Source organism: Megachile rotundata, chromosome 11 (genome assembly GCF_050947335.1).
Source record: "Megachile rotundata isolate GNS110a chromosome 11, iyMegRotu1, whole genome shotgun sequence".
Taxonomy (NCBI): Eukaryota; Metazoa; Arthropoda; class Insecta; order Hymenoptera; family Megachilidae; genus Megachile; species Megachile rotundata.
In genome coordinates, this window is record NC_134993.1 from 8,438,561 (window position 1) to 8,458,520 (window position 19,960).

A 19,960-nucleotide genomic window follows, 5' to 3' on the forward strand; every position below is an offset into this window, starting at 1 on the left:
TCCACTTTTTAATTGAAAGGATTTGGAATTTTTTAGGGTGTTTAATATTCCTGTATGTGAAGATCTTAAAAATTGTTGAGGTCTTTACACATTTTTTAATTATCAAACTTTCAGATTGCGTTGTTCACAAATATCAATTTTTACTCTTCCCAAATTTCTAAAATTTTTATCTTTCAAACCCCTAAATTTCCAAATTTTCAAACTCCCAAATTTTTAAACTTTCAAACCCCTAAATATTTAAACCTTTAAACCCCTAAGTTTCTAAATTTTTAAATGATCAATCCCCTAAATCTCCAACTCCCTAAACTCCCTAACTTCCAACTACATAATTTCATAAAATTTCACATTTCTAACTCCCCAACCAAGTTTCCTCTTCTCAAATTTCTAAAATTTTAAACTTTCAAACCTCTGAATTTTTAAACTTTCAAACCTCTAAATTTTTAAACCTTCAAACCCCGAAATTTCTCAATTTTTGAACTATGAAACCCCTAAGTCCCCAACTCTTGAAACTCCCTAATCTCCAACCACCTAACCTCCAATAATTTCACATTTCTAAATTCCCAACCTTTTCAAATTTCCGAAATAAAAAATAGAAAGCTGAATTTAAAAATTGACCAATAAACTTCAGTAAACGGCAGCATCTCTTTCTCCTTTTATCATTCAGAGAATAAATCAACGTTTATCTGTATATGTAAAAACTTTATCACCGTTGACTTCACAATTTGAAATAATAGATATATACGACATGCGTTGAAAACTGGCTTGTGGTAGATAAAAATACCGTTGATTTACGACGCACCATCACATTAGCACGAGTAAAATATTATAGTCTAGGACCATCGACCACAATTTATTTTTGATTCAGAATTTGTCACGGATTAAAGAGAGATTCTATACTGTTGCATATTCTTTCAGCGAACTTCATAGGTTTATGTAAGTCTGGTTTAAAAGAGCGTAAAACACATTGCACGCAAAATGACAGGAATACAATTGTTTCAGTTGCCTTGGACGTACAGGTATCTGAAAGGAAGTTGTTACTGAATTACGTACAAATCTCCGGAAATATAACTCCATATTTACAGTTTACGAGAACGATTAGTTCTATGATACAAAATACAATTGTACGTAAGAGGATTATAATAATATAAGGGGATTCAGATTTGTCTATAATTTAGATCTTAAATGGACCATGCATTTCGTGGAATAACAGAAGTGTCATCAACGTTTGTATTCTTAATACTACACCACTGGTTATAGTATTAAATTCGTACAGGTTCCGACAGGTTGCCAACCACAACCCTGCTCCACATGTGGCCTCCACATTTCTCTCGTGACAAACTCATGCGAAAAGGCGTACATCAAACCGTAATGTATGCTCTAAGCTATATACGTAGCTGGTATCTGCACTACACAAAAGAACACTACCTGTTTAATGTAAGGGTATTTCGTGTTAGAAATGATAATCATCATATGGTAATTCTCTTTATAAATCAACATAGGTGTGCATATTTTGTAGTAGATACATATACTGTAACAAGAAGGAAGCTTAGATTGTAACGTGATACAGAGGTTAATTAATGATGGTTCTATAAACTTGTGTGAATTCAAAGTTAAAATAAAGGTTGAATACAAAATTTCTGATCAATATTTAATGCAATTGAAAGAGTAATAATTTTGAACAGTGACATCGACATTTTTATATTGTATTTATTACCAGATTTCAAACAGCAATAAAAGGAAAATAAGAGTTTATGGCTGACGCCGTGCAGCTCTCATTACTGACATAAATTATATTAGCAATAAATATTGAGAACTCTGAAATATTGGCAATGTAAATATTATAAGAATTATAATTTATTAACTGTAATTTATTAGCTGTAAACTTATACCTTATTATATTAACTGTAATTGCACTCCCATTCACATTTACACAATAGTTCACATTTGATTTCTTACAAAATGGCACTGAATCCTTCCATACCCTCACCCCTCATTTATACACGTAAGAAGTTGTAATTGATAAACGTCTTTATTTGTATATACACTGTTCTAGTTAATTACATTTTTATAACGGCGAAGAATTTTTGTTTCTACAATTGATTTATCGTATCATGATACATTGAGTAGATATACTTGTATACGGTGATAACGCGATTATTCGTAAATAGCGTAATATCTACTGATATACTAGTAATATATACGGTGTCCCACAAATTGCCACAAGAATAAATAAAAGAAAGTAAAATTTGTTCAAAATACAACTTCGTTTTTGGGAAAATTCATTTTGGAGATCTTACAAAATATTTGTAATTTCTGCAATTTCAATCATTTTTTGGTTAATTTGATAGTTATTAATATATATTAATGTAATTAATATTATTAATTTAACTGAAGAAATGTTATTAATAATATGTAATATTATAAGTTAACAAATGTAATCATTGATATGAAATTATTGTGGTATTTTTACTTACATGTGCATTATACATTCAATTAAATCCTGTGAATGATACATAATATTATATTTAGTAATGTCTGATAATTCATTTTTATATGATTAATATATAAATTTGCAATAGTCATTGATTTTTGAATTAACGAAAAATATTCTTGAAATTATCAATTCTGTCACTAATAAATTTTACTGGAATTTTTACAATAATCATATATAATCATTAATATATTAATAAGAATTATAATTAATCTAATTAACTGAAAGTTCCTGTTATTATAATATTAATTACATGTTTTGTACTGTAGATTTATTAAATTAATTACATTAGAAATACAGCTTCACAAAAATCACTAATTCTGATTACGCACTAACACAATTATTTTACAATAATATTACAACAATATAATAACCCATGGCTAGTTGATGCAACTACAAACAAATAAATAAAAAAAAATATTATCTTTATTGTATTACATTATACTAAACAAATTATACTTATATATAATTTCTATTATAGCACAATACCATTTACAACATACATACAATATGATTTCAATATTTAAACCAACATATAACTTCTAATAGAATTAAATACACTCATTAAATCACTCCTAATTTATTTAAAGTAATTTTATTGACATGCAAAATTAAGTTAAATTCCGCTAACACATTACAATATGATTGAAGAAGTACTCTATACATCTGAATGAAATGAAATGTTATTCGGCTTGTAATAGAAGACACTAGTAGCAGGATTTTTGGGCCAGCTTGTATAAAATATAAGTGTTTGAAGCGAGGTTAAATATCAGCTCGATTATCGTGCGATAGGAGGTTAGATAAATGCGCTGGTAGAAGGTAGCCGGTACCGGAGAAATTAGGGTGGGGCGACGTGGCGCACGGCACAGTCCTGGCGCCGGTCCCGCAGCGGTGGGCATGCCTGCGGAAGATGGAAGGCGCACAAGCCGAATAGTTAGTTTAGTCGCCTCTAACCGGCCTTAAAGTAAAGTACGGGTCGCCGCCGATCACCGTGTGCGTGCACGAGACAGAGTTCGAGCCACCGGTTTGTCGTACAGATCGCGCCGAGAATGAAATTCTTTCTTTGCCTGGTAAAATACAATAGCGGCAGTAGTATATCTTTGTTAAACAGTCTCGATAATAAAAGAAAACGGCTAGAAGGTTTATGGCCGTACGACAGTAGTACCGGCGGCTGTATCGCCTGAACGGATATTTCATCACGGCATTTTTCCACGGTTAGTTTTTGCATTACCGCGGATGAAAGAAAGTGCGTTCCAGTGACGTGTATCAAACCGTTCGTTCCACGTTCGAGACCGATCGAACGCGATTTAGCCGCATCTCAATCATACAGAAAATAGGCGGGACGCGCCTTTATTCCGTATATCGGTTCAGTTTCTAGCGCGAGATTCGAACTCGTGTCAAAGTGTGTTCCACAGTGGATACTATTACTCTTTTGGCGTACAACACGAAGTGGCCGACAGGTACAGTGTATTTTTTTTCCTTTATTACTGTTACCGCCCGGTTCAAAATGATAGTTTCGCAGTGTGACTCGCGTGATCGTTGCTCGTTCGAGAACTTTTTTCGACAAATAGAAACTGTAACGTGAAACGAAATGTGGGTGCTTTCGATCGTTCTCAAGATAGATACGACGCCGGGTAATTGAGGTGAAAATAGTGTCTGATTCGGCTTTCTTCGAACATTCGTCCCATTCAACTATTTCTAAAGACCGCGTATAAATATCGATGAGGAACATTTTGCAGAGATTCTGAACAATTTGTATCAGGTTGTATATTTCTTTTTGGCAGTCTGCCTTCTTAGATCAATTATATGCTTCCGTTTATAAATAAATCTCGAGACGTTCGATATGTAACTTCGGCAGCGAACGAGTCCTTTTTCGTTTCGATTTTGCCGCCAAAATTCGGGTCATTAATTTTTCGCGCGCAATACCTCATTCGAAGGTTATCGATAAAAATAAATAAAAAATGCGTATAAAAATTATTCTTTAAATACAAAATCACCGTTTTTCTTAATATTTTTTTTTTAATACATACTAACAAGTTATAACTTATAATAACATATAACTTGACATTTTCAAATATTAATATTCATATAAAATATTTTCCTATTTAGTTTAAATTACCTAGTATTATTTCTATCTAGATCTATTACTATTTACATTGTCTAGTGGATCAATATAAGTGAAAATATGTCAAGCGATAGATACGTTAACCAATATATTACACTTTCTATCGCAATGTCGTGCAACACGTATGCTGCATGTGCGGTTACTTTTCATCAATTTATTCGCGATTGTTCGGCAAAGGATCATACACCGATTGTTCTTTTGTATGTTCCATTTTGTTTCGCCAAGAATTTGGGGTTAATTGGTGCGCGGCAGAAAAGCTGTCAGTTCGTTACATGCTTGAACGGTAATATTCGATTCGGAAGTTAGCAAGCACACACTGCCACCTAGCTGCTGCCGTTGGTGGACCGGTTTCTCTGTTTCGACGTGTTGGCAAAAAAGTGCTTTGAGGACCATGAACGCTTGCAACTTGTATGCATATGCGTACATATTTATTTATCATTTTCGAAAGTCTAAAATTTTTCTTTTTGATCAGTAATTTCTCCTCTCTTGTTGTGCTGAAATTTCTATCATGTGGTGTCATGTGCGTCGAGTGAATTTTCTGCTACAATGTGTGGAAGTAACCTTAACCTCTTCAAGGTTGATTTTGCTACAAGTTACATTTGCAGTTGCATTATAATTTTTCTGCAGTTACATTTGAAGTTGCGTTCTTATTTTTCTGCAGTTACATTTGCAGTTGCGTTCTAATTTTTCTGCAGTGTTTTTACTTGTTTTAAATTAAAAAATATTTACAATAAAATTTGAATTAAAACACGTGTTAATGTTTTTCAAATATTTAATTTTGTAGTGTCCAATTTTTTTGTTCGAATTTCTAATTTTCTTTGATGTCGGATCAAACGGCCCGATGGAATTCGTGCAAGAAACGACGTTTCTCCCAAAACACTCGCGTACTTTGTTTACTATTTGTCAAGGAGCACTTTTTCCGCGCGTGTTCGACACCTCAGGATCAGTTTAAACGAAAGTTTCTTTTTTTTCTTGAACAAGTAACACATGGTACTTTCTTTCGCTCTCAAGGCCGTTCTAAGAAGGTGATTCCCCCTACCGACTGTCTTTTGTTCGATTCAACAGTAGGGGCAAGGAGGTACGGATAATGTGTCATTGTTTTTCACGGGCGACCGAGTGACAAAGGCCACGGTCTTGCCCCTCTCTTTTGCTTTTTTTTTTCGTCTTGTTGCTTATTTTTCTTCTCGGTGTTTCGTCGATAAGAATCTCACGAAGAACAACTCGTTTAACCGTTAAATGTCTTTGTCTGCGCGCTTGTCAAAATATTAACGCCCGCATTAGTTCTTTTCGACGGAGCCTTCGAAACTTGTGTGTATTCTTTTTGTAAATAATCCAATGGATCAGGTCTGTCTTTGATCAAAAGACAGATGTACAAATTTTCGATGTTTTCATTATGGTTTCGTATTTTTAATATTCCCCGAATTTTGTGACATGGATGTGACAAGGTGGATGACTTGGTTTTTGGATTTAAGTGAATTTATGCAAATTCTGAAAATAGACAGGTGACTGACCGGTGGTCAGATAAATTGACACTATGATGGACTTTAATATACTTATACTATTATATGAACTTTAATATACTAATAACTTATACTATTAGGCTTTTGCTATAAACTTGATAATATTTTGTGGTAATATTTTTATTACTGACATTACATTTATTTTTATGGGACGCTTGATAAAATATAAATTTACAGAAAAATGTAAATTAAAATCTGACATGCTGAAATTTTAGGGGTTACCAACATTGTAAATTAAATGTAATTTCATAATTTGAAAGAAATTATTGCAGACTACAATAAATTGACATTATGAAGAACTTTAATTAAAGTATATATACTGTAATTTATACTATTAGGATTTTGGCATAAAGGATAATATATTGTGGAAACATTTTTGTTACTGACATTACATTTATTTTTATGGGACACTTGATAAAATATAAATTTACATAAAAATATAAATTAAAATGTTTGACATGCTGAAATTTTAAGGGTTACCAATGTTGTGAATTAAATTTAATTTAATAATTGAAGAAAAATTATTGTATGTTAAACAATTATGATTATAGTATTTTGCAGATTTTTCTAGGGATAATTGTGATATAGGGAAGACTGCTTGTTTTTTAATGAAAACTTTAGTTTCAGGAATTTGAGAGTTTAGAAAATTTTGAAATTTTTAATTTTGGAAGATATTTGAAATTTTTCAGGAAATGCACAAATTTTTTAGATTTAGAAACTTGACAAATTTTGGGATTTAGAAGCTTGCAAATTTAATTGTTTGAGAATTGAATTAGAAAATTTAATGATTTGAAAATTGAGTTTGAAAATTTAATGACTTCAGAATTGTATTGGAAAATTTAATGATTTGAGAATTAGATTTGAAAATTTAATGATGTGAGAATTGAGTTTGGAAATTTAGAATTTTGAGAATTAGGAAATTTATAAATTTGAAAAGTTCGAAATGTGAAAATTAGAAAAGTAATTTGTGGATTTGACAGTTTGTGGATTTGAGAACTGTGAAGTTTTGAAATTTGAAAGTTTAAAAATATCAGAACTTGGATATTTGAAAATTTATGAATTTTTAAATTACTAAATTTAGAATTTTTATTTAAAAAATATTAAAAATTGAAAAATTTAAAAGTTAGAAAATTTCTATATTGTGAAATTAGAAAATTTCTATATTATGAAATTAGAAAATTGAGAAATGAGGAAGTTTTTACATTATGAAATTAGAAAATTTAAAAATTGTGGATTTGTAAACTTGTAACCCTTGGGTTTGACAGCCCTAAGATTTGAAAATTTTGAAATTTTCAGGGAATTTTCACATCAAATTAAAATTAAAAATTTTGTAAATTCATCTATTTAAATATTTGGCTAAAAAATTATAAAATTCAAAAATTTTCAAGAGTAATTTTACTTGGCAATTTTGAATTAATATCAAAATATTAATTTTGAATTAATATAATATTGAATAGTGTTCATTTTATAATGTTTTTTACCAATATCCTCAAGCATGTATTTACCATACGAAGGTTTCATATCTCGTATGATACTTGTAAAGGAAGGGTGGTTGTTATCGGGTCGAGCCTAATCAAGTGGATGTACTGTTTGAACTATAATACCAACAATAAAAAACATCTACGTCGCCCGTTTTCTTACGTGGAGATTTACGAAACTGATATCCCGACGAATTTCGGTGTAACACATGAGTCACTCGAACCACCCAGATCGTGTCTTCCCATGTGACTTCTCATTGCACACATGACACCGGCCGCAGTTTCTTCTGTCATTACATACAGGGAGTTTCAATCAGAATATTATTATACATACTTTAGATATACTCTTTTTTATTTGACAATTTATTCATGCTCTTTTTTATATATAACAATGTTTTATGCTCTTTTTTATGACAATTTTTTATGCTCTTTTTTTATACATTTTTTTTATACTCTTTTTTTATATAACAATTTTTGTATAAATCACATGTGACCAGTTGTCAATTTCTGTTAATTATATAATTAATAGTCAGAAGCTATCAAGATTTCAATATTTGACGTTTTCAGTGTAGAGACTTAAATGTCATCCATAAACTACCTAACATGTATAACACTCTTCCGAACACACAATTTCAAAGAAAATAAAATCCCAAATAAAATTATTTCAACTCAAAAATGGAAAGTTAAAATTAAATTAAAAAATGGAAAATTAAAATTAAATTAAAAAATAAGAAATTTAAAATTCAATTGATAATAACTTCAGGGTGAGTCAGAAATATATTATCAAGCATGAAAGTTGATCAAAAATTTATGAAAGAGAATTAGTTAACTTAATTATATAAAATATAAAATAGAAGACTAACGGTTTGAAATAACTGTTCAAAAATTCCACCATACACTTACTATAATAGTAGTTCTTAGGTCATCTCTGCGTTCTTGTATGAGGGCAGCACTGTCCATAACGCCGGCAATCAGCTTGGGTTTATAAACCTTAGAGTTTATGAACCTTATTATCCATTCTCTTAGGTAAAGATCTGAAGAGTTCAATTCTGAAGATAGCCAATGAATTTCATTATTGCATTACTATTAAACAACATTGAATATGGTTCTACATAATTGAATACATGAGCCTTTTATTTTGATAGTGGCGCCAATTTTTTGTTGTAAGATATTCAAGGACATTTTAATAAAATGGAGTATTATTTAAAATCCTTGTTTGTAAACAAGGTAGACATTTTTTTTATTTTGTTTAGTATAGTATTGTATAGTATTAGTGTAATGTTTAGTACCCAATATTGTTTAAAAGTGACTAAAAAAAAGCTAACTTAACCCAATCAAGCTTATATGCAAATTGTTCCATTTTCAAAATAAATTCACATAAGTTCTAAAATGTTTCTCATAGTATTTAACCTATTAACTGTCAAATTTTAATTCCTGGATTGATACGTTAAATATCCATGTAAGAATTGAAATAATGAAAGGCTTATGCAATATAATAAAAAATAATGGAAGCCTCATGCAATACAATAGAAAATAATGAGTCTTATGCAATATAATAAAAAATAACTATAGCTTTATGCAATATAATAAAAAATAACTATAGCCTTATGCAATATAATAAAAAATAACTATAACCTTATGCAATATAATAAAAAATAACTATAGCCTTATGCAATATAATAAAAAATAACTATAACCTTATGCAATATAATAAAAAATAACCATAGCCTTATGCAATATAATAAAAAATAATGAAAGCCTTATGCAATATAATTCCACAGTGATAAAAACTAATATATTCCCATTCCAAATTAATATATTATAAAATAATAAATCCCAAAAGATTTTCATAGCGTTAGTAATTCTGACTGAAACTGATAGAAGAGAATGGACAAAGAGAATATGTTTCCCAAAGTATTTATTACTTCTAGAACGCTGTGTAACAATTGCATTCCTCGAGAAGACAGGATTGAATTGTGCCAGTGTTACGTGTGCCGATGTGCAAAGTGGTGCGTCATCCCGAGAGAGAATTGATTTTTCTTCGTATCGTGGATACAGCGGAGTCAACTGTATCCTCTTTGCATTCAGATGTTACCTAGAATAGTTGAATGTGACCACGTTGGCTCGTTGCGTATGCGCATGCCGAGGTCATGATAGATCTTAAGGGTCTCGCAACAGCACCTGGTGTTTAAAATGTACCGTGAATCGTTGCCCATAAGTCTATAGTGAAACATGTAACGGTTTCACGTAGGGAGAAGGTTACTATTGGCGTCCATAGGGATGTTTCGAGACGTCGTGATTTATTCGAAGGTTGACTTCCAACGAAAATTCGTTTCGACACTGGTCTTTATCGATAGATTTACTTTCATGGCCAGGTATCTTTAACTTAGTTTTGCGTTACAGCTAAGGGATAAACCGTATTGTACAATTATTTATTAATTGTTTGAACTTAAAACTAAGTTCAAAAATAAGCAATTATTATTATTTGTACAAGGTTGTATTAATTAATTTACAAAAAATTTACTGGTTTGTACAGTTATTTATTTCGATAAAAATTAATTAGTGAAATATAAAAAAAACAGTATATATCTTAATGTATAGTTTTAAATAATACAAGTATTTTATTTTATTTTTAATGACAAAAATATCTATTTTGTTTATTTTATTTTTAACAATCAAAATATTTGTTTTATTTATTTTATATTTAACAATAAAAATATCTGTTTTGTTTATTTTATTTTTAATGCTAAAAATGTTTATTTTGTTAATTTTATTTTTAACAATAAAAATATCTATTATGTTTATTTTATTTTCAATGACAAAAATATCTATTTTATTTTTAACAAAATAATTGATAATTCTTAGGGGAATTTAAATGTCATCCATATACGCCAAAAGGATTAATAAAAGATATCGTAGCTTAAATGTAAGATGCATCGTTTTGACAGGTATATCTGATATTAATTATATGTTTCCAAGAATGTGGAGGATACGTTGAGAATTTCATCTGGCGCTTGTTTACGATGAATCACAGAGCGAGTGCAACCGAGTAATTGGAAATGGAATTAACGCATGAGTGTTCAATTTGTAACAAGAAAACTCGAACTACATAGAATCATGACTGAGAATTTATAGTGAATAGACGTTTTATTTGTTAACCATTTCATCGTTGGTAATTAGAATTTTTTCTCGGGAACAGGTTTAATAGCTTTGGGTTCAATGCCCCTTGGTGAACATAACCGAAGAGATTTTTTGGGATTTCAAGATTTTTTAATGTGGAGCTTTCTAGTTTGGGAAATTGGAAATTGGGAATTTTTTAATTTGGGAAATTGGAATTTTCGAATTTTGGAAATTGAAAATTTGGAATTTTAGAATTTGGGAAATTCGAGGTTTAGAATTTAAAAATTTAGGAAATTAGAAATTTGGAATTTTTGAATTTGGAAAATTAGAAATTTGGAATTTTCGAATTTGGGAATTTAGAAATTCGGAATTTTCGAATTTGGGAATTTCGAAAATATCAAATTTGGCAACTTGAGGTCGCAAAAATTTAGAAATTCAAAATTTTCAAATTCGCAATTTAAAATTTAGAAATTTTACACTTCCAAATTTGGAACGTTGTAACCTTAGAAAGTTGAAAACTGAAAAATTAAAAAATTTGAAACCTTGTGAATTTAAATTTCAAATTAGGAATTTGGGAATCTAGAAGTGTACAAATTTGGAATTATAGAAAAACGTAAAATTTATTATATTCGAGTGGTAATGGCTGTATCTAATAAACATAAGAACCTATAAATTCTCAGTTTAACATAGTTTACCACAAGGTTATCATGATTCCCGTATTTTTATCTGACTATTCTATTTAAACGAACTCTGTCTGCCTGACTGTCTGCATGTATTTTTAAAAGGCAAGCGTTACTTTTAAATGATCATTCTATTTCATTGTTTTTTGTTTTATTATTGGACTGTTTTATAGTTTTGCCATTTTTTTCGTTATTTTCCTATTTGGCAATTTTCCAACTTTAGTTATACTATTTCATTATTTCATGATTTTATTATTTTATTATTTACTGCTTTTCAATTTTACTACTTTGTTATTTTATTATTTACTATTTCGCAATTTTACTACTTTGTTATTTTATCATTTTACTATTTCACCATTATTTATGATTTTACTATTTTCTAATTTTTTGTTATTTCTCTTAAAAATATTTTAAAGTGACATTTCTTAATTTTTTCTTTCACATGTGATTTTAAAATAGAAAATTAGTGTTCATTGTCATTTTATTATTATTTAAATTCAATAGACGGTTGAATATAACTTAATACAATAATGTTAGGTTATGTTGTCATTTGAGTTTATTAGTTTAGGTTAGGTTATGTTGTCATTCGAGTTTCTTAGGTTGGGTTAGGTTAGTTTATGTTGCTATTTGAAATTCTCAGTTTAGATTAGGTTATGTTGCCATTTCAGTTTATTAATTTAGGTTAGGTTATGTTAGGTTACGTTTTATCATTTAAATATATTTGTACTTAAATTTCTAATATGATCTAACCTAATTGCAAATGACGTTATTATATTTACAAACTAATATTTTTCAATTATTTACTTTAACGATAATACCAATATATTGAATTATCTATAACATTTAAATATTATTGATAATAAATACTCTGATGAAAATTATATTCATATGGTTTAAACATTTATATGAAAAATTTGTTAAATTTGAAATTTATTAAAAAAATTTCGAATTACATTTTTTTTATTATCTCAAATGATTTTTAAAAATTCTGAAACTTTTCAAATTTTGCAATATTCTCAAGTTTTTAAATTGCGCAATTTTTACTATTGAATTCTACCATCAATTTCAAAGTCAAATTTCTAAATCCATCACTCTTTAATATTAAATATTGCAGTCAAGAAATTGTGAAATTACAACAAAAAAATTGTATACGAATTGCGTTAATTTCTTTTTGCAAAAGAGTATTATGATTTCGCACAGTACATCTATAATTCCGCAAACATCAACTCGATTTCAAAGATGGCGCGTTTCCTTGTTAGTTCTGACGACTTACTAATATTTTGCGTGCACAGTTTACTCGTCAAATAAATTCCCCAATCACGAGTAGTCAACGCAACGTATATCTTGACAAACTGTTTTGCGTTCGCTATATTGATTTTGTCGTTTGGTTTAAAAGTATTTCCTTGTTGAAGTGTGACAAAAAACTGTGCAAAGTGATATGTCGTTACCGAAGGCCGTCTATTTTTACTAAGCAACGCGTACGTATTTTCATAGTATTAAACTGTATTCGTTTTGCTGATTCTATGATAATAAACAGACGTTACGACATGCTATGCAACAGCAAACGTTTATTATGATGTTTTGCAGTGAAGCAACTAGATGTAACATTGCGAAGGAAGTCTTGTGATGTATAATTGGGCGAATGATTTATACTGGGGATGTCATAGGAATTAAATTAGTGATGGGCAAAATGGGTGCTCACTAAATGGACACTAGTGTGTATAAGGAAAAGAGAGAGAAGTTTTTTATATAATTTGGAAATTTATATATTAATTTATAAAATTTGTAATTTATTCTAATTTATATATTAAGAAATTTATTTAAAGATTCAAGTTTAAAAATTTATATATATGGATTTTTGAAAAGGCTGAAATTAACAAATTTTTTATTTTGTAGTTTAGGGAGAGAAATAGATATAGTTCATATTTAAAATTACCCAATTTTCCAACTTCCAAATTTTAGAATTCAAAAATTTTTAATTTACAGATTTACAAATTTACAAGTTTACAAGTTTACAATTTTACAAGTTTACAATTTTACAAGTTTACAATTTTACAAGTTTACAAGTTTACAAGTTTACAAGTTTACAAGTTTACAAGTTTACAAGTTTACAATTTTACAAGTTTACAAGTTTACAAGTTTACAAGTTTACAATTTTACAAGTTTACAATTTTACAAGTTATACTTTTACAAGTTTACAATTTTACAAGTTATACTTTTACAAGTTATACTTTTACAAGTTTACAATTTTACAAGTTTACAAGTTTACAAGTTTACAATTTTACAAGTTATACTTTTACAAGTTTACAATTTTACAAGTTATACTTTTACATGTTTACAATTTTACAAGTTTACAATTTTGCAAGTTTACAATTTTGCAAGTTTACAAGTTTACAATTTTACAATTTTAAGAATTGAAAAACAAAAAATATTGATCTCTTAAGTTATCAAATTTAGAAATACAAAAATTTCCAATTCATTGATTTACAAATTTTTAAGTTTGCAAGTTTACACTTTTTTAACTTAGAAATTCAGAAAATCTGAAAATTGGAAAAATACGAATATAACATTTAAAAATTTTTCAATTTACAAATTTGCATAATAAGCAATTTTAACATTCAGACATTTCAAATTAAAAATATTTTCAATCAACAAAAACATCAAATTGAAATATTGTCTAATTTCAAAGCTAATTTTGAAATTTTGAAATCTTCCAATTTTCAGTAATAATGATTTCAAATTTATAAATGGAAAAATAAGAGATTGTATAATTTTCAATTTTAGTTACTGATTAAATCTGTATCAGTCTTCCAGAATAATTTAATCGTCATTTTTTTGTAATTATGCATTATTTATGTCTTATCAATCTAGATAAGCAAGTAGATTATTTAAGCTATCCCTTGCAGGTTTGAATGGGTGTCTGCATACCACAGTACCTTCCTATCTTTAATTACATTCCTTTACTCACACTTCACTACCATTTCCGGTCTCATAGCTTCGTCATACCACGGTACTATAGTATTTAGTACAATACAAAACACTATAGGTTCTTATCAGCCTTACAGTTCTTTCACCCCTTCATTCATTCCGTGCAATTACGCTGATTAAATACTACTACGTATATTTATACTTACATAAAATGTCGGTACTGAAGCAATAAAATAAAACATTTCATTATTTCAGGCTTGTTAATTCAACAAAATTTTTTATTTTAGTAATTTGAAGATTTCAGTTTCAAAAATCCCAATTTTTAATTTTTTAGCTTTGTAAAATTTTTATTTTGCAAACTTTTTAGCCTGCAAAATTTTTATTTTGTACATTTTTTTAGCCTGCAAGATTTATATTTTGCACATTTTTCAGCCTGCAAAATTTTTATTTTGCAAATTTACAACTTGCCAAATTTAGAAAGTTTCAAACTTAGAAGTTTACAAATTTGGAAAATTAGGAATTTAGATACACAGAAATTTCAGGTTTGGAAATTCAGAAACTGGAATTTAAAATTTTTTAATTAAAAAAAATTCAGGCTTGAAATTGGAAAATACAGAAATTTTCAGTGTTCAAATTTTATAATTTTATAAATGTTCCAATTTTGAAATTTAAAAACTTTAGATTTTTGGTTACGAAATTGCAACTCAAAATACCGTGTTATATGGCTAGGACCAATTCTCAGATTATGCTATAGCTAAATAGTATAACAGAAATATTATAAGACGTTAGCTTCATGAAACCGTGTTGTATGAGGGTACCTAATTCTCTAACATTATAGTGAAACTGAGAATTAGCGTCATATCAATAATAAAAAATATGTAAACGTTTCAGGCGAAATGCCGGTGCCAGTTTGGGACTGCCCTGACCTGGGGCTGTTGGACGAGCCCCTGGACACCGCAACGGTGGTGTCCGACGACATATGGAAGAAGTTCGACTTCGACTTCCCGGTGGACCGAGTGGACGCCTACTCGGACTTCTATCACGAGCGAACGTTCGATGACGGTGTTCTGCCGGACCTGTTGTACAACAAAATGACCTGTCTGGCGTCCCGCGAGATTCGTCATCACGATTGCATGTGGGCGGGTCTGTGCATTAGCAAAGAACACAATAGGACGTTACCGGCGAGAAAGGACTCGCAGATACAGAAGAAAGTGCCGGCAGGACGGAGTCTGTTGATATCGCGAGCGAATAACGCTCAAACGGGGAGTTCCATGCCAACTGGCCAACAACAAACCCAGCAACCGTGCCGCGCGAAAAATCTGGAGAGCGACGGCGACTCCACGAGGCCGGAAACACCACAAACTTCGAGTTCCGACACGGAGGCCGAAGAAGAGGGACCGTTTTTCAGACACGACCAAATCAACATACATGAGAGCATGTCAGAGGTAGTCACGAAGGCTGTGCCCGTTAGCGAGGTCACCGGTCAACTGGTCAGATTCCATGACAGGAGAAAAGAAGACGAGAGTCAGTGTCAAGTGCACAGGGAAACCAATATCAGAAACACTCTCAGCGACCATTGCTACCACCTCAATCAACCGGCCTCGAAAAACCTCGAGCATCTTGGCGTGCAGACACCCTCTGATTCTGGTGAGTTCATTTTTTACTTACGTGCCTTACGAGAACAGCACAGGGACTCTGTATCTCTTCATACTCATGGGATGCCTTGACAAAGTAATGACACGTTTCAAAAATAAAGTAAAATTTATAATAAACTAAAATAGAATAAAATAAAACCGCGATTTAAACTTTTGGGTCTATGCTTTCACTTATATCGTGTAGTTGTGATGCCTTCAGAAGTAATGACACGTTTCAAAAATAAAATAAAATTCATAGTTATTAATAAAATTTATAATAAACTAAAGTAGAATAAAATAAAACCTCGATTTAAACTTTTGGGTCTGGACTTTCGCTTATATCGTATAGTTCCTTCGTTGATTGAACGTGGAAAAGTGAGTGAATATCCGAACTGAACGTAAACAGTGACATATCAGTACAATCCTAATACAAGTATAAAACTTTTATTTTGTTATGAAACTTCTACAAATATATTAACATGTTAATACTATAATATTAAACAGATTAAAATGAGGTTAAACAATTTAAAACATATTGACTTGTAATTTCAAACGTTTTGTATCGCTTTCCTGTAAAATTCGGTTTACGTCGGGCGATTCGGTACACGTCGGGTTACTTCGTTTCTCTTCGGTACTAATCGGGTGAAGCATCACTGTATGAAGGGATGGGGGCGTGTCCCTATTCTGACCAATTACAGTCGCACTTCTTGTGAGGCACTCGCACTATTAATTTGTTTAGTTACAAATTAAGTTATTAAAAACGTTTTAATCTTGCATGTTGAAATTGTAGATAGTTCCTTGATTTGTTAGGATTCTTTTATAATAATTTATTTATTTATGTTTTGGCATTTGTGATTTTTTTCGCAGTGATAAAAGATAAGAGAAAAATTATTGTTTTTATATAAAGACAAATTTTTAAGAAACTTGTACATTAATTTCTATGAGTTTTATGCGTTAAAAGTGTCGTTGAAATAATATTCAGTAATGAACAATTATACATTAATTATAATTTTGTACATAAAGGACCGATATTCAACAGGGTCGTGTCCATAGCTTTTCGGGCCCCAAATATATAAAAATTGTCCCTCTAAAAACAATATATATTAAAAAAAGAAAATTTTTGACATCGTGTTAAATTATATTACAGTACAGAATTGCAAAAAGATTTAAAACAAAAGCACTTACTATTAAATTATTTTTAATAAATAAAAGTAAACTGCTTTTTTCATAAATTGTATTTATAAATTTATGAATCCTTACAATAAATAGTTTCTATAATAAATTAGCGATAAATAGCGGTATACGAGCCACGTGTCGCTTTCGCGAAGTGGTAAACGCGACCCTGACGTTGAAATTAAAAACGTGGGAAAGAGAAGCACATCCCATGTAACTAGATACCTATTTTACGTTAGAGTATTTTTTTCTGTCTATGTATTACTAGAAAAATAAAGAGGAAATGATAAGCATCAAACTTTTACAGCCCCTTCAGGTAGCAAGTTTTATTCGAAATTTAGGCAGCAGTTTATAGGCATTCCTCGTTTTCAAGATAAGTAGTAGGATAATAAGAGAAACACGAATAATTTAGGGAATACATCAATATTTAATTGCTTGAGTGTGCAAGTTGATTATACTGAACTGAATTAAAAGATTTCGTTAACTTTCGAATGTCGAAGGTAGGCATTGGCGTAGGATTGTTATGTAGGATGTGATCGATTAACTTCTTTGAAATGGTATGGTAGGAACGGTTTTATGAAGTAGTCTCTTTAGGGATAATAACGATGTAAAGGAAGTATAAATTAGGCAATATTGCTAATTTAAACATTCTCTTCAGTAACAAGTTTTTTAGTTTTTATATTTTTAATTTTGTACAATTTCCAAATTCTTGGATTTAAAAAATTTTTTTAATTCTTGGAATACTGAATTCTCTAATTTTCAAATTTTTAAGTTCATGAATTTGTGCATTTATAGGTCGCAAAATTAACAAATTAGATTCAAAAATTGTCAAAATTCCAAGTTTCAAAAACTCCAAATTTCCAAAAATCCTAAATTTCTGAAATTTTCTAATTTCCAAATTTTTAAATTCTATAATTTTGACATTTACATTTAGTTATTTCAGTACTTAGTAAAGTAAACAAGTTTATTTAACAATATTTGGTAAAACAAAATACTTTAATCAATTACATTCTGTAAAACAAAAAAATTTACATAAATTTTTCATACATTAAAAAATTTCCAAAATGAGTACAAATTTTAATGAAGCACATTAAATTGAAATCACATTTATTGCAACAAGGAGGGGTTAAATATTTTCCTAACACGTCATTTATTTATTAGTAACAGTAAAGGTATGCATTTCCGTACAAAATGTAAGAACATGTTGCTGAAGTCAGATAAGTTTTATCCTGTACGTCTCTTAAAGGATTAATGAGTTTATTCATGTCGTTCTTTTGTACCCTCTCAACAAAGGCAGCAAGGTCGAACTAAGGATCTTGTTAATCGAGTGCAATTGACGGCAGAGCATTTCGAAAGTGCACTTCGCCGAATTTAGGTACCCGTATGAGTATGCTAATCATGTTCTCTGTTATTCGTCATTGGTGAGGCACGAATGAATACGAAATTAGTATAGGATCAATGGTGTTTTCGTTGGAGGAAAAGAATCGTTTAGAAGGTTCTAGGGTTGTATCACATCGACTTAGCGTTTCTTTAAATAAGGTGAAGTAGGGTAAGTGCAGACTGGTTTTTGTAGAGTTGGTATTTAAACGTAAGTGTTTTCAGTCTGCTATGTAAATACGTAACGCTATCGATATCGAACGCTTTGCATAATTACTACTATTTAATTAATATTAACTAGGACCTTAATTTTCCTTGTAAATTTTGATTTTGATAGGAAATTGTTTAAAATGTCAACTACTCTGCACTTTCCCCGAAAATGGGGTAAGAGCGTAACTTGAAGTTAAATACTTTGAAACTTTATTTCATGTTTGATGAGACAAGAGCAGAATTATTAACAAATCCGCTATAAAATTCTTTTTACTGCATTATGCAAGTACTCTACACTGCAAAGAAGTACTCTTAGGTAAAATATAAAAGGGGATATAGTGAAACAAAACAAGGAAACAAACATACTAAATGGAGAAATTTCGCTCATATTGTAATAAAAATAGCCTGTATACGCACTTGCCCCGTTTACGAACTTACCCCACTTCACCTTACATGAGAAAATATAAATTATCCAATTAGGGTGGACAGTTTTAATAAATACGATGTACAGATATAAAATAATTAGATAAAAAAAGAAAATAGCTGGAAAATTGTACGTGAGTTTCAATGTTGGGAACATGGAAAAATTATTTGTTGAAAAGGTGATGTAAATATTTTATTGGAAGATAAGAAATATGTAATTTTATTTGAATATATGTATTTATTATGTGAATACATTACTGATTAAGTTTTCTTTACGTAAAAAAACAAATTTTCTGTGTCCTTGGGGTTGTAATCTTAGACCACTGCAGAAAAGGTGGTTATTATTTTGAAATTGCAAATTTGAAATTGTTGAAAACGGAAATCTTAAAAATTCTAAATTTCTTGATGTTGAATTTTTTAAATTTCTCAAAGATGTTTCAAAGGATTCAAAGTTCACAAAATTGTCAAATTTCTCAAATTTCTCAAATTTCTCAAATTTTACAAAATTCTCAAATTTCTCAAATTTTACAAAATTCTCAAGTTTCTCAAATTTTTCAAATGTTACAAAATTCTAAAAATTCCCAAATTTCTGAAATTTTTTGAAGTTCTAAAAATTCTCACATTTCTCAAATTTTGTAAAATTCTCAAATTTCTAAAAATTATTAAATCTCTCACATCTCTAAAACCTCAATCTTCTCAATTCTCCAAAATACTCAGATTTCTAAATTTTTTAATACCTCAACTAAATTCCCCAAATTTTAGAATTTGAAAATCGACCTAATAACGAATTTTTTCTTCCCC

General features: G+C 29.8%; 1 protein-coding gene across 5 annotated transcripts in view; it reads left to right on the plus strand.

Moving 5' to 3' along the window:
- Positions 1-3,376: 3,376 nt before the first annotated feature.
- Myc (bHLH transcription factor Myc) overlaps positions 3,377-19,960 on the plus strand; it is a 265,387-nt gene continuing 248,803 nt past the window's right edge. For 2 of the 5 annotated variants that reach the window (XM_012283224.2, XM_012283225.2), the window contains exon 1: positions 15,852-15,989. Coding sequence is in view for 3 of the 5 variants with exons in the window: in XM_003702389.3 (XP_003702437.2) it covers positions 15,239-15,989 (751 nt within the window). In the remaining 2 variants the exon portion in view is untranslated. Of the gene's footprint in view, positions 3,952-5,399; positions 5,695-15,233; positions 15,990-19,960 lie in introns of those variants that run through there. The other 3 variants (XM_003702389.3, XM_012283228.2, XM_076537573.1) reach the window with 3 other exon arrangements.